This window comes from Perca fluviatilis, chromosome 5 (assembly GCF_010015445.1).
Source record: "Perca fluviatilis chromosome 5, GENO_Pfluv_1.0, whole genome shotgun sequence".
Classification (NCBI taxonomy): Eukaryota; Metazoa; Chordata; class Actinopteri; order Perciformes; family Percidae; genus Perca; species Perca fluviatilis.
Genome location: NC_053116.1, coordinates 32,473,553 through 32,486,669, shown reverse-complemented (window position 1 = coordinate 32,486,669; position 13,117 = coordinate 32,473,553). Strand labels below are relative to the sequence as shown.

The 13,117-nt window shown below is 40.0% G+C and overlaps 1 protein-coding gene across 1 annotated transcript in view; it reads left to right on the top strand.

Moving 5' to 3' along the window:
- cpne9 (copine family member IX) overlaps positions 1 to 13,117 on the top strand; it is a 98,002-nt gene that overhangs the window by 24,396 nt on the left and 60,489 nt on the right. Inside the window, exons 3-5 of the mRNA XM_039801739.1 lie at positions 5,396 to 5,442; positions 7,493 to 7,596; positions 9,847 to 9,886. Coding sequence (XP_039657673.1) covers positions 5,396 to 5,442; positions 7,493 to 7,596; positions 9,847 to 9,886 — 191 coding nt within the window. The remainder of the gene's footprint in view (positions 1 to 5,395; positions 5,443 to 7,492; positions 7,597 to 9,846; positions 9,887 to 13,117) is intronic.

Here is a 13,117-nt window from a genome sequence, read left to right as displayed (position 1 = left end):
TTGAACTCGGCAGGGAGTTCCCTTTTCATTGTTGATGATTTGCGGCGTCTGAATGCCGCGCGAATGCACGGTCGCAAGGAGCGGCATCCGGCCGGTAACCCCGACGCGCGCAGAGGCGCAAGGGCCCGTCCATCGCTGCTCGCAGCTTTAATTAATTTTGTATTTTAAAACGAAAATCAAATAACCATTCGTTGTTTTGTTTTTACCTGTTAATGAAATGAAAATCGAATGACCAAAACATACACTGACCCCTTCAGCTCTACAGAGCTTTTTAAGCTTTTTTTTTTCTTTCTTTCTGTTTTTATGGACTCTTGTGTTGTCTTCCCGTCTACCTTGAAAGAAACACTTTTTTTTCGACTCCTTTTGTTTGTGCTAATGTTATATTATATATAAATATATAAGATATTTTCTGATATAAAACAAAAATTGATAACGGGTCAGTTTGACCTGAAGTCAACACAAGGGTTAATTCAAGCTTAGATTTATGTAATCTCAGGTAAGGGTGATGGGGTAATCTTCGCTAATGCATCGTCACTCTGTGATTTAGGCCCATAAAATGGCTGGATCTTCACAAAAAATAGCCCTGCATTGTGTAGGGTATCTCCCAACAGTATATTGGCTCCCAGTTGTGCAGCTTTGTCATAGCTGCTTCACTAAGGTTTAAGAATTGGCCTCCAAAGATTTGGGGCTCTCTAGTCTTATCCCTCTCTTGGCAGCAGATCAATAGATTAGTGGGGATGTGGGCCCACCCTAACTCACCAAAATTGCTGTGAGAGGGATTTCTGACAGCCAAGCCCTTCTTTCCCAGCTGAAATCTGCCACAATCTGACAGTGGATTTCCACTCTCCTATTTCCTGAACAGTCATCCAACCATCCAATCTCTTTACCTGTCTTGCCCCTCTTTCTTCATCTATTTCACTATTCTTTCTCCCACCCAATTTTCTCTATATTTCATTCCTATTCCACATTACTTCCCTCCCTGACCTTCCCCTTATTTATTCCATTTTGTCCTCCCTCAGTCCTCCTTTTCTAGCTCCCCCTTCCCCCCACACTCCTGACACCCGACCACCTCTCCTCACAGCGAGCAGCTTGTGCCCCCAGCCTGTAAGTAAGCTTGTGGCATCCTGTCTGTGTATGCCTACTCTCTGATTATATTCTCCTGCAGTGCAAATCCAAGTGACAAGCAGCAAGAATACTCCAGTCGAAAAAGAAAAAAAACTTCACACAGGTGACTGCTGTCAGCTCGCCTGGCATTAGCCTGTTGAGTCCGAAAGTACTCTCTGCCACTTTCAATTACACTTAACGCACTAATTGGATGGACATTTTGACATAGAAGGAAATGAAATGTCCCTTAATGGGCTTGCATGTAGATTACATGTTCTTTACTTCCTGTAGCAATCTGTGAAAAAAGATAAATTAGATGTGAAAAAGTGCATTGCATTAATTTTTTTCTGTCAAGGATGTGCACACATAGTGGTTGAAGTAATTTGAGTAGCTGTCCTATTTCCTCTTTCGCTGTGGAAAGAAGTGCCCCTCTGGACCAAATCTATAAATATAAATGATCCGATTATTGCAATTATTAATAATACAATATGTTGTCTTTGCTGCAGCTCTTTTTAGTACACCAAGTACTTCTGTTACACGAAAATAAATGTTGTTATTCAGACAATAACATCAGATGTCCTCGTTTCCTCTCTCCTCCCGTGATTTCCTCGCGTCTCTCCCGTTCCTCCCTGGTGGGAGGGAGGGAGGAAAATGGAGGAGTCGAGGTGGCAATTTAAGGGTTATGAGATGCATCTTTGTAAATCTTTACAATCATTCCCCGAAAGAAACAAGCAGGCCTGACTAATTGCACAATCCAGATTTTCTTCAAAACGTGCCATTTTCAGAGTGTAGCTTGCTAGCTTGAAGGCTGTCGTTTCCCGTAACAAAGGGATTTTGAGAACGACAACACAGAAAGCGGACATTCTGCACGTGTGCTATGTGCTGATTGTCAGGCTTTATCCTGGAAATATACTTCCTATGATCCAGACTATTTTGCATACAATTGCATTGCTGGTAGGTATACATTGTTGCCTTATATAACAATAACACAAAGCCTCATAGTAATGTTTATCTGGGTAATCTTTGCTAGCACTAGCTTTAGATGTAATTCTATTTTTTGTATTGCTTTTCTTGTAATATGGAGCTTTATGAGCTTTCCTGTGCAGGTATATTTGATATTTACCTGAAAGCAAGTTGGTGGTTTTGAAAAATTATATAATGCTGCACATTGCAGTTACAATCCCCCCTTTAAAGAGGTGACCAAGACAGAGGAAGAAAGAGCTGAGGGAAGCAGCAAAGGGAAGTAGTTATGTACTTTATCTCCATTATAGTATGTTTGTCTCCATATGTGTAAAGGTTGGAAGTAGTTTTGCAGGCATAGACAAGAGGTGCATTCAGGAGGAGGCATTGGGACATTACAGTGGGTGTGGTGGTACCCTTTTTATTAAAAAAGAAATAGCCACTGCCCCTCAGAATGTCTGCATGCCTTTTTGCAGGGGATCCATAATTTTTCTGTCCTAGCAGAACTCTCTTCTACTTAAGAACTTCGTATGATTTGTGCTCAATTCCCATTCATTCATGTTAAGAGTCACCTGGGTACCCGTCCTGCAGCCAGACTATTGTCAGGAGTTGTAGTTGGAGTAGGAATTGGAGAGACAACGAATTGCCTAGTGATTTGGTCTCTCCATGGCTGACCAGATGGGCTCTTTCCTTTCTCAGTCACTTTCCATAAAGCAGGCAATCAGTCAGGTTCTTAGGACACGGACGGCGCCGATGTAGCCGCGACGCGGATTAGTCCGAGCCCATTGTCGGGCTGAGGCGATGTCACTCTGCAACCTTGGGGAAACATCAAGGTCCTGTAACTTTGATGTCTGATAAAGAGACATACTCTGCATCATTTCAGTTGCTGGGCCAGAGAGAGTATTGGGGTACGACTTTGATACAAGCTAATTTAACCACTGGAGTGTCTTTGTCTGTGTTGTTTTTTTGTTCTGTAACCTAATTGAAGGCTAACGTGTGATTCACAAAGTAAATAACTTGTAATACCCTTTTAAGCAGCACTGTATGCCTCCCGTATGGTTAACAATCTGACAAAGAAAAGATAGTTTTCTTCTAAAGACACAATGCCCAAAAGGTTTGCTGCCTGCTGCCCTTTCTCTGTTATCTCCCCTCTGTTAATTGCTAATTAGGAGGGAAAATGTGGTTTTAATTGTCTGCCGGTCGAGACAGTCTGAAGTTCATTAGAGCTAGTGTCCAAACTTCACAAAAGCATACAGTGGCTGATGGTGCCCGTCTAGACACAAACAACACTTGGCCAGTTATTAATACATGCCATTAGAGCCTTTAGTGTTGTTTGTTTGATTAAACAAAATAATTCACATATGTTTAATCTTAACATAACAACATGATGAATTTGTGGGTTATAATTGCGCTGCCTCTGCCTTATTGCATATTTATGCAGTTGTACTCAAAGCAAAGTTTATCCTCAGAAGACAAAGGTTTGGTGAACAAACCAGAGTAGGACTCTGTAAACGGTGAAGCACAAATAATGGCTAGTCAGGGGACCCATACTTTAACTTTTTAGCCCAGTGTGTAGGATTAAGGAGGGTATATTAGGAGAAATGGAATATAATATTTATAATTATGTTTTCATGAGTGTATTATCACTTGAAACTAAGAATCATTATGTTTTTGTTAGCTAAGAATGAGCCCTTCATATCTACATAGGGGGTGTCAGGATGCACCGCCATGTTTCTAACCCAGAACGGACAAACCAAACACCAGCTTCAGAGGGCCTTTTACGTTTTTCAATACCTGAAGGCCACCGTGGGTTTCGACTACACGCTTAAAAAAGGAAAGGGTGAGGGAAGGGGTATTCAGTTGGTTGCTATCTGCAACCTCGCTGCTGGATGCCAGTAAATCCGACACACTGGTCCTTTTAAGTTGATACTCACTAAGCGATCGCCAAGCTAACAACTTTGTGAGGCTGTAACGTTCATTGTTAAGAAAACCAAATTGTTTGAAAAATAAAACCGGTCAAAATGTGTTTTTCGTGTCTAGCAGTAATCATAATTGTAATAATTGGTCAGAGGGTGGTATAAGATAACAAAAAAAGTCAGATATAATGGCAAATGCTTTGGTGGCAATAGAAATTGCTTAGGTCATATGCTTGAAGGGTGTATTTATCTTTTCTCTGTATGTGTGTGTGTGTATATATATATATATATATATATATATATATATATATATATATATATATATATATATATATATATATATAAACACACACACAACACACACCACACAACACACAAACACACACACACACACACACACATATATATGTGTGCATATGTATATGTACATATGTGTGTGTGTGTGTGTGTGTGTGTGTGTGTGTGTGTGTGTATGTATATATATATATCTGTGTGTGTGTGTGTGTGTGTGTGTGTGTGTGTGTATATATATATATATAATGAAAGATATTTATTTTTCTTGCATTATATGTAATAGTTCAGTTTAGTGTGTTAGCATGTACACAAAGTACAGTTGAGGCTTTGGGTAATTACATTAATTTTGAAGCTATTTAGTCATAAAACAAAATGTAAAGTTAGCCACCAAAGTCATTAGGATTTATCCTCTGGGGAATCAAATATCTGTACCAAACGTTAGTGGCAGTCTATCTGGTAGATGGAAAGATATTTCCCTAGACCTGTGAAGTTTTTTGACCTGCTGATGGTGCTAAATGAAAAGTCAGGGGATCACCATTGTCATTCGCAATTCAAGCTCTACTGATTCAAAATTGATTAATAGAATTCCAAAAATCAATTCATATTTATGTCTAGTGCAATCCCATGGGGGAAAAGTAACTACATTTACATACTGTGAATAGTTTTTTGAATCGAGAATCGTTTTTTTGAATTGAAAATCGATTTTGAATCGAATCTTGAGCCTAAAAATCGATAATTGAATCGTGACATTTTCTGAATCGTGCACCCCTAATTGTTATGCAGGGATACCTGGCAGAAAAGTGTGAATGTAAAAAAACAACAACATTGTGTTAATATGATTTCATTATCCTAAAGTTCAGCTGTACTCCTGTTTTATCGTAATTGGGTTATTCATTATAGATCGAATGTCGTAATTGTCTTTGTTTTATTAAGGGATTATTGACCTTGCTTTTAGCTACACTAGATCCAATGGAAATGTTTCGGATTGCATTGATTTCCTTACCTGAGTGTTGCAATATCTGTCAGGTGCTGCAGTTGCCAACAGGGCTGATCACTAAAATTGAATAGCTTCTTTCTTTTTTCTTCCCCTTCGGCTTCTCCTCTTTCTCTCTCGCTCCCAGTGGTCGTGTTGTATTTGCAGGCCGTGGGAACCAAAGAATGGAGGGAGGTAAGTTAAGTACCCTTTTTCTCTTCAATATCAATATCGGGTTACACTTTACTTGAACTTTTCTACATAAGAGTGACATGACGCTGTCAACATAAAACATTATAAACAAGTCATAAATGTTTATGACATAACGCTTCTTTTAGTAAGTGTCATTTGGTTTTGTCATGACAAGTTATGGTTAGGGTTAGGGTTAGAGTTAGGGTTCATGTGTTCATGACAGTGTCATGTCACTCTCATGTAGAAAACTTAAAAAAAGTAAAGTGTTCCCCAATATCCAATATTAGTGTCTAACTGTCTGCCAGATCAGTGTTTTTTCTTTTCTGAATGCTAAATTATTGAATTCAAGAGTTTCTCCCTCGATGCTAATGACTTTCAGCCAGGGCTAAGAACGGGGGTTATTAAGACGAAGTCCAGAGGCAACTCACTGCAAACCCTGAGAACATTTTTGAAGAAAATTGAAAGTGTCAACCTCTTCACTTGCCCACAGGAGTGTAACCACTGTCTGAAATGGACTCAGATAGGGAATAAAAGCTTTATATACCTCACCCAAACTGATGAATTAATAGTAAAAGGTTAAGGAATTCATATATAAAAAGGATCTCATTATTAGACAAAAGGAATTCATATCATTAATTAAGGGCCAGAAAAAGAAGGGAGATTCCTTTCTTTGGTCTCATCAAATATGCCCTTTCTGCTCCTCACAGCTTTTTACTGTCTCGCCCTCTGTCACTCTTTTATGAGGCGGGGTTATGTAACTTTTCCATTCATTACTTTTACTTAAGAAAGTTTTCCTTTTTTTTTCTTTTTTTTTGTTTGGCGCCGCGGCGCACACACATTACCCTGTCAGCCCTATTTTGCCTCGTTTTATTTGCCTATGACATTCTGTCTTTAGTCTGTGTATTTACTCATTAGCATATTCAAAGTCAACACTGATGTGTCAGTGAAGGCTTTGCCACCGCTGATCCCCTCACTTCAAGATACCTCACACCTATTTTGTTCCATGTGGCAGGGCTTAATCAAAAACACGGCATGAATCACACTGCAATCAGCAGAGTAAACATCTCGCTATCAGCCATGCACACGATGAGCACAAAATTGTGCTTGAATGGAAACCTGACAACTCCTTTGTTTTCTTTTGACATATTGTTTAGCATTATGGCAAAAATTGTTATATAATTTGTAAATGAAAAATGTGTCCTTTGAGGGACAGATTTGCATTTCTCATTAGCAAGCAAAAAAATAATAATCAAAGGGTTAGGTTAGAGCCATTTGACATTTGCCTAATACTGAAACCACAAATTGTCTTTTTAACTGCTCTGCTTACTCTAGGACAATGATAAAAAATCTCCCCCAGTTACAAAGTAATTCCCTCACCTTCACGCTTGCCCCAGCACCTGTTAACCAAATCCTGCCTGAGTGAGATTATGAACCAAAGGCCTCCAGCCCCCAAAATAGAAACAATACAAGGAAATATCATGTGTTTTTCCTTTTGAGTCCTGCAAGGCCTTGGTAATGGCCAGTCTGGGGACGCAGTTGATAGCAGGGATTATGTGCGCAGGGCACTAAAGACACGAATCGAGGTATTGAGACTGCGGTGAGGCAGTGCCGAGATCAATAGCTCATTACATGGTGCAGTCGGGCCAGGCCGCGGAGGCCAGGCTGGCAGTCCACCGGGGGGATTACCGGTGTGATTGTCAGGGAGATGGACAGACAGCCGGGCCCAGGAGGGAGGCTGGACTCGCAGGACTCTGTGGACTTGCCGGGTGAAGAGCTGGGTCAAATGTGGCTCTAATTTAGCTTTCTGATTTCTCTAGGGACAAAGGATTTCACACATAGCACAAGGTGTGATAGTAGTGCGGTCATATTTTGTATTTATGGATTCCAATCCTGTGTGAAATGTTACAATGGTAATAGGCTGCTGCTGAATCTCATGAATTTTAGTCACTTCTTTCTTCTGGTGAATTTTTCTTATAGTGAGCTTAATAACATGCATTGACTTATGAATCAATGCTGATATTACCACCAATTATCACTTTCTTCCTTTTTGTAGTTTGGCAGGACAGAGGTAATCGATAACACTCGAAATCCAGATTTCGTCAGAAAGTTCGTCCTGGATTTCTTCTTTGAAGAGAAACAAAATCTAAGGTTTGATGTGTAAGTAGTCTTAACCATTTTTCATTCACTTTTTTCTGGATGAATCTGAATTTATTTAATTCTAAACGTTATGCTATGCTATGCATTCAGAGTAACCAAACCAAAAATAGCAATGCTTTTGATTACATTTGAATAATTTCTTTCACTGCAGGTTTTCCGTTAAGTAAAAAAAAAAGAGGTAATTCTGCCCGAATAGGATAAATGAACAGGCCAATCACTGCTAAAATCAAATGCTGAGATGTCCAATCATGGAAAGAGATTTAAAAGAAAGTCACTTGCCAAGGTTGCCTGATAGCCCAACTGATTAATTTAGTGTCTGTATGCCCACTTGGTTATTCTGTTTGGTTCACCTACCTGTTGTCCTTAATCAATGACAAGGAAAGATCACTTGCATGCCTCCGTATCTTTAATCAAGACACAGAAATGTGCTTTCATTGCTTTATTGTGGGTCTGTAGGGCAGAAGCTTGTATACAGATTGAACATGAACATTGTTTGTGATGATACTATTATGCTGGTGTTATATAATTCAAAACTCAGAGCATCCCTCCTGTAGTGCAAAGTAATTTCCAAATAATAAGCTCAGTAGAGTTTCAAGCTAACACTTCCCGATATTCTTTTATTCTTGGCTCTTAAGTCATTTTATTCTAAAAAATATATAAATAAAAATGGGAAAATGTTGAGAGCATGGATACAATTCTCATGTCTGTGTGTTTATTATAAAGCTAGAGCTGGGAATCGATTAGCTCAGCTTAGCATATAGAGTGGAAGCATGGGGAACGACTAGCTAGCACGGTTTTTGCCAAGTTTAAAAATATGTCTACCAGAACCTCTAAAGCTAACATATCTAGTCATTTAATCAATACACAAACCCAAATGTTAAAAAGTGCTCGAGCTTTCTCTCTGCACCCAAGCTACAGAAACATATAAGCATTTTTTCCTGAATGCTGAAGTTACATTGTTACGTGACTTTCCATTGCTCAACACAGTTTTGGCAAACTTACCTTGACGAACAAACTCCAAAACTTCATGTCTCTTCTATCTGTAGAGATAAGCGTAGGCTAGATATTGCTAGCTTAACTAAAAGCAAGTTTAGATATTAGCTTAGCTTAGTCTGATTAGGGCACAGTGCTACAGTACTCCAGAACTCTCAGTGAATTCTTGAAACTCTTGAACACCCTCTGACTCAAACATAACAAGGTGATTCCTGATTGTTAGTGGTGTGCAACACTGCAACATTTGGTATCGATCCAATACTAAGTAAATACAGGGCCAATATCACTGATAAGATACTTTTTAATAATTAAGGTGGATGAATTTTAATGCCCTTTACCCCAAGTGTTTTTGTGATTTTACATTTGGATCATTAATAATCTAAAAACCAAGGACAGAATTATCATATGCTTGTATAATTTTGTTGTGTTACCACTGTATCTTACAGCCTTTTTACAAATTATACAGCTTGCCGTTGTTTAATTTTAAGCCTGAAAATATAGCCACACGGCGCTCCTCTTCCTCTCTGCCATTCTTCTGCTCCGTCTCTGTCCTGCTTGTGTGTGTGTGGTGCTGGCCGCCGCCGGGGCCTGGCTGCTTGCTTGCTTGTTTGTTTGCCTGCCGTTGCTGAGTCACGTGACGGTACAATATCGAATCACAAGAAGGGAGAGGAGGAGCAAAGTGTGGCAGCTCTGCGCTATGACAGGAGAGAAACTTGAAAGCAGCGGCACTCACACAGGCAGCCAGGTCGCCTCTTTGCTGAAACCGCAGCAGTGCATATAGGCTACTGGAGAGAAACTGAAATTAAAGTATCAATCCCATTACACTAGTATTGATCCGTATCAATACCAACGTTGCTATCGATATTATCGATATTTGGATCGATCCGCCCACCACTACTGATTGTAGCCTTACCAGCTAGTTAGCTGGTATACCTAGATATATTTTAGTCGTTGACTCACCCTCCTTTAGCCCCTGAGTCGAGCTATAAACCCTCCAAATCAACTAAGTCAGCAAATATATTGACGCCCCCATGTTGATAGAGCATTGTTAGTAACTGCAACATTATGACAGAATTTTTACACAGTAATTACTGCCCAACACAAAAAAATGAGCAAGGAAATTGTTGCTGTTGGAAGTAAAAAGCTCAATCTTTCAAGACTAATACCAGTGGATCGGTACATGTAAATGCACAAAAAATCTCTTTAAATGCATTGTCGCAAGTTCTTCCAGTCTTATGACCTATTTCTTTCTCGCAGGTACAATGTGGACTCCAGAAGCTGTAACATTTCCAAATACGTGAGTACAGTATGTCAAACTCCAATGACAGTTTTGACTAGCACTGACAACTTCCATCAGCCATCAAATGTATCGCATTGTATTCAGCATTACTCACACTACTGTTAAAGCTAATGTACAGTGAATGAGGCCAGCAGCTGATGGTGATTTGGTGTTTAGTATACTGTAAATCCATCTTGTGACCAAGCCTTGTTTTTCTTCTTACCAAATCAACTCACGTGGGAGAGCAGAAGGTGAGTGATGTATACCTATGCAGATTACTTTATTATTGTAATAGCCTTCATTCATTTCACTTTTTTCTTTTCCAATATATTTCAGTGTCCCCAGCAGAGACTTTTGTGATTTGTCTGTGTTTCGTTCTCTTTCATTTGATTGTGTTTTTTTCTCCCATTCTTTCATCTCATTTCATCAAGGACAAACACCAACAGCTCTCACCCGGAAAGCTTCCCACGTAGTTTTGTTCTTCATTTTGTCTGTCTGTATTTCATCATCTGATCAGGTAAAGCAACTTTCAGAACTCGACTTCAAAGTGAAAGCAGCTGTTGTTCTTTGAGACAGTGCGCTACAGCAGATTGTGCACGTCGGGACATTTAACTACATACATATTCAGTTTGTTTCTCGCACCTACACTTGCTCGCCCACACCTGACAGACATCAAGCCATTGTGCTCTGCCCTTGTTGCTGTGCAGGAGTTTTTCTGTGTCATGTCATCTCTTTTGATTTTTTTCATGTTGCCATATGTTTTACTCTGGTTGTTAACTTCAAATGAAAATGCTGATTGAAGGGGAAAACTCTTCCTTTTCTAACATACATTTGACATTTGCCTTATGCACTGCTGCTTTTAGGAATAATAAGTCACCAAGCACCAGAACAATATGCACCCCTCTAGGACTTCCTCCGCTTGACCTAGTTGGGTTAATGCATGCTTATATAAAATGTGAAATTAAACCCTCAATTTAAGGTTCAATTTAAAGTGACAATTCAATAAGATGAGATTACACTTTAGTGGAACTTTTAATAACTTGAATACCTTTATTACTATCCCTATTGATTTTATGGTCTTTCATAACTGTTGAGCCCATTACCTAACCCGGTTTATGAAAGCACTCAAGGTCCACAAATGTGTAAGTAAAAAATGAGTAATCAGTTTAATGTTAATAAATTGTAATGAACTGGTTCCCCTGTGCTAACTTATGAACTCATATGTTCAAAAAGTTTAAGAGCGCCTCAAATAAATGGGAATCTGTGTGTAATCTGAGCACACTGGTGTCTTCTACCCATTTCCCACCAAAATGAGCGCACACATGCAGGTTTTTTAAATGCGGGAAAACCGGCTACAAATAGGCGATGGACTCCTTTCACATTGCCACGAAAATTGGTGTGTCCACCCGGGTGTCATGTTTCCACAATGCCGATTGGGGCTGGAGTCGATGAATACCTGTGACTACTGAATGGTGATTTGTCCCGGGAATACATGCCGATTGTAACCTTTCCCACAAAAGACAAAAGCCAGATGTTAGCAGGTTTTTTGTCCAGTGGGAAAGGGGCTTTGGAGTTGTGTACATTTCCGAATAGTAAGAATTGTAAAAAGCAAGGCATTATTAAAGGATACTGTACGTTCATATTTTTTCAAGTTTGTCTTAAACAATAGTCAGGTGCCCGTTGGAAGTTGGAAACAGGTTTTACTTGCTGCAACTGTTCCTTGCTGCCATGCTGGTCAACAAGAGATTCCTTCTAAAAGTGATTTTAATTTCAATCCACAATTCTCATTCCGTGCAAAACAATTTCCAAAGTTTAGATGAAGCTAATATGACGTTTCAGCAGTCTGAGTTTTTAAGGTCCAATGGCATAAAAATTTCACTTTGTGAGGTTTGGCGATAGGTGTAAACCGAGCCCTGGGTATCCTGCTCTGCCTTTGAGAAAATGAAAGCTCAGAACGGCCGACCTGGAAGGTTACCTCCCCTTTCTCTGCTTTGCCCACCCAGAGAATTTGGCCCACCCATGAGAGAGAGACATCATGGCTTTCAAACGAGCAAAGTGGCAGTTGGTCAAGGCCACACCCCCACCCTCCACCTTGCCCCCCTTCCCTCCTCCTTAATAGCTACAGACACAGAAATTGCACATACTAAGGAAAGCTCATTGTGGGACTGGCTCTATTGGCTGTAATTCTGCACCAAGGCTGAATTATGGGAAAGAGATTTCAGATACAGTATTAGGGGACCACTAAGGCCTATATAAAAGCATCCAAAGAGCAGCATGTCATGGGACCTTAGAAATTAAGGAGGACATATTCCATTGTACCAAATTCTCTCTTTGTGTTACTATCCCTCTGCCACGGCTCAGCATGGAAACACTGCAGGGAACCAAAAAGAGGTCATTTTGTACTAAAAACCCTGTACGTGTGGAAGATATCCTCATTATTTGTCTTACACAGTCACAGAAACGTAATATTAGCTTTGGAATACATTTTTGCATGTTGTGTTGGGTGATTGTTTCTATTTTCATATCAACAATTGTGGTTACTTGACATCACTGATGGGCAAGATCGCCAGGGTAGCGGCGGTGGGATAGGTGAAGGTGGGGCAGTTCCGTCACAGCACGGCAGTGAAATGCCAGCAAGAAAAACATATGCAATAAATTTATGAGAGTGTAGTCTCGCTTTGCCAGACCTTCCTCCACAGCGCTGCAGAGGAGGGTCTGGCTAGTCCACAAAGCATTCCGGGATGGGAGAAAAACGTGCTCTGGTTTATTGGCATTTCTTTAAACCAATCACAATCGTCATGGGTGGCGCTAAGCACTGGACAGAGCCACGGTGCTGCTGCAAAATAGTCTCGGGAAGGAACTTGTTTTGGTGGAACATGTGTACGTTCAAAAGTTGTTTTAGTCGTGCAACTCAGATTGGACAGATAGTCTAGCTAGCTGTCTGGATTTACCCTGCAGAGATCTGAGGAGCAGTTAACCATAGTCCTCAGAAATCAACCAGAGTTTAAAATTCCAACACAAAGAAAGCAGAAGGTGACGGACCTCCGGCCGAAAAGAGTGAAATCCGACAGAATTTCCGGCGGCAATGTAGCATTCCCGGAAGTGGAATGTCGTGGATATAGACTAATAAGTGTGATCATTTTATTTCAAATATTTAAATATTAAAAACAATCTATTTAAATGGCTTCTCAATAAAACAACGCCTAGCTTTTAAGAGTCTGTGCTTGGTACGACAATATCACAGCATCA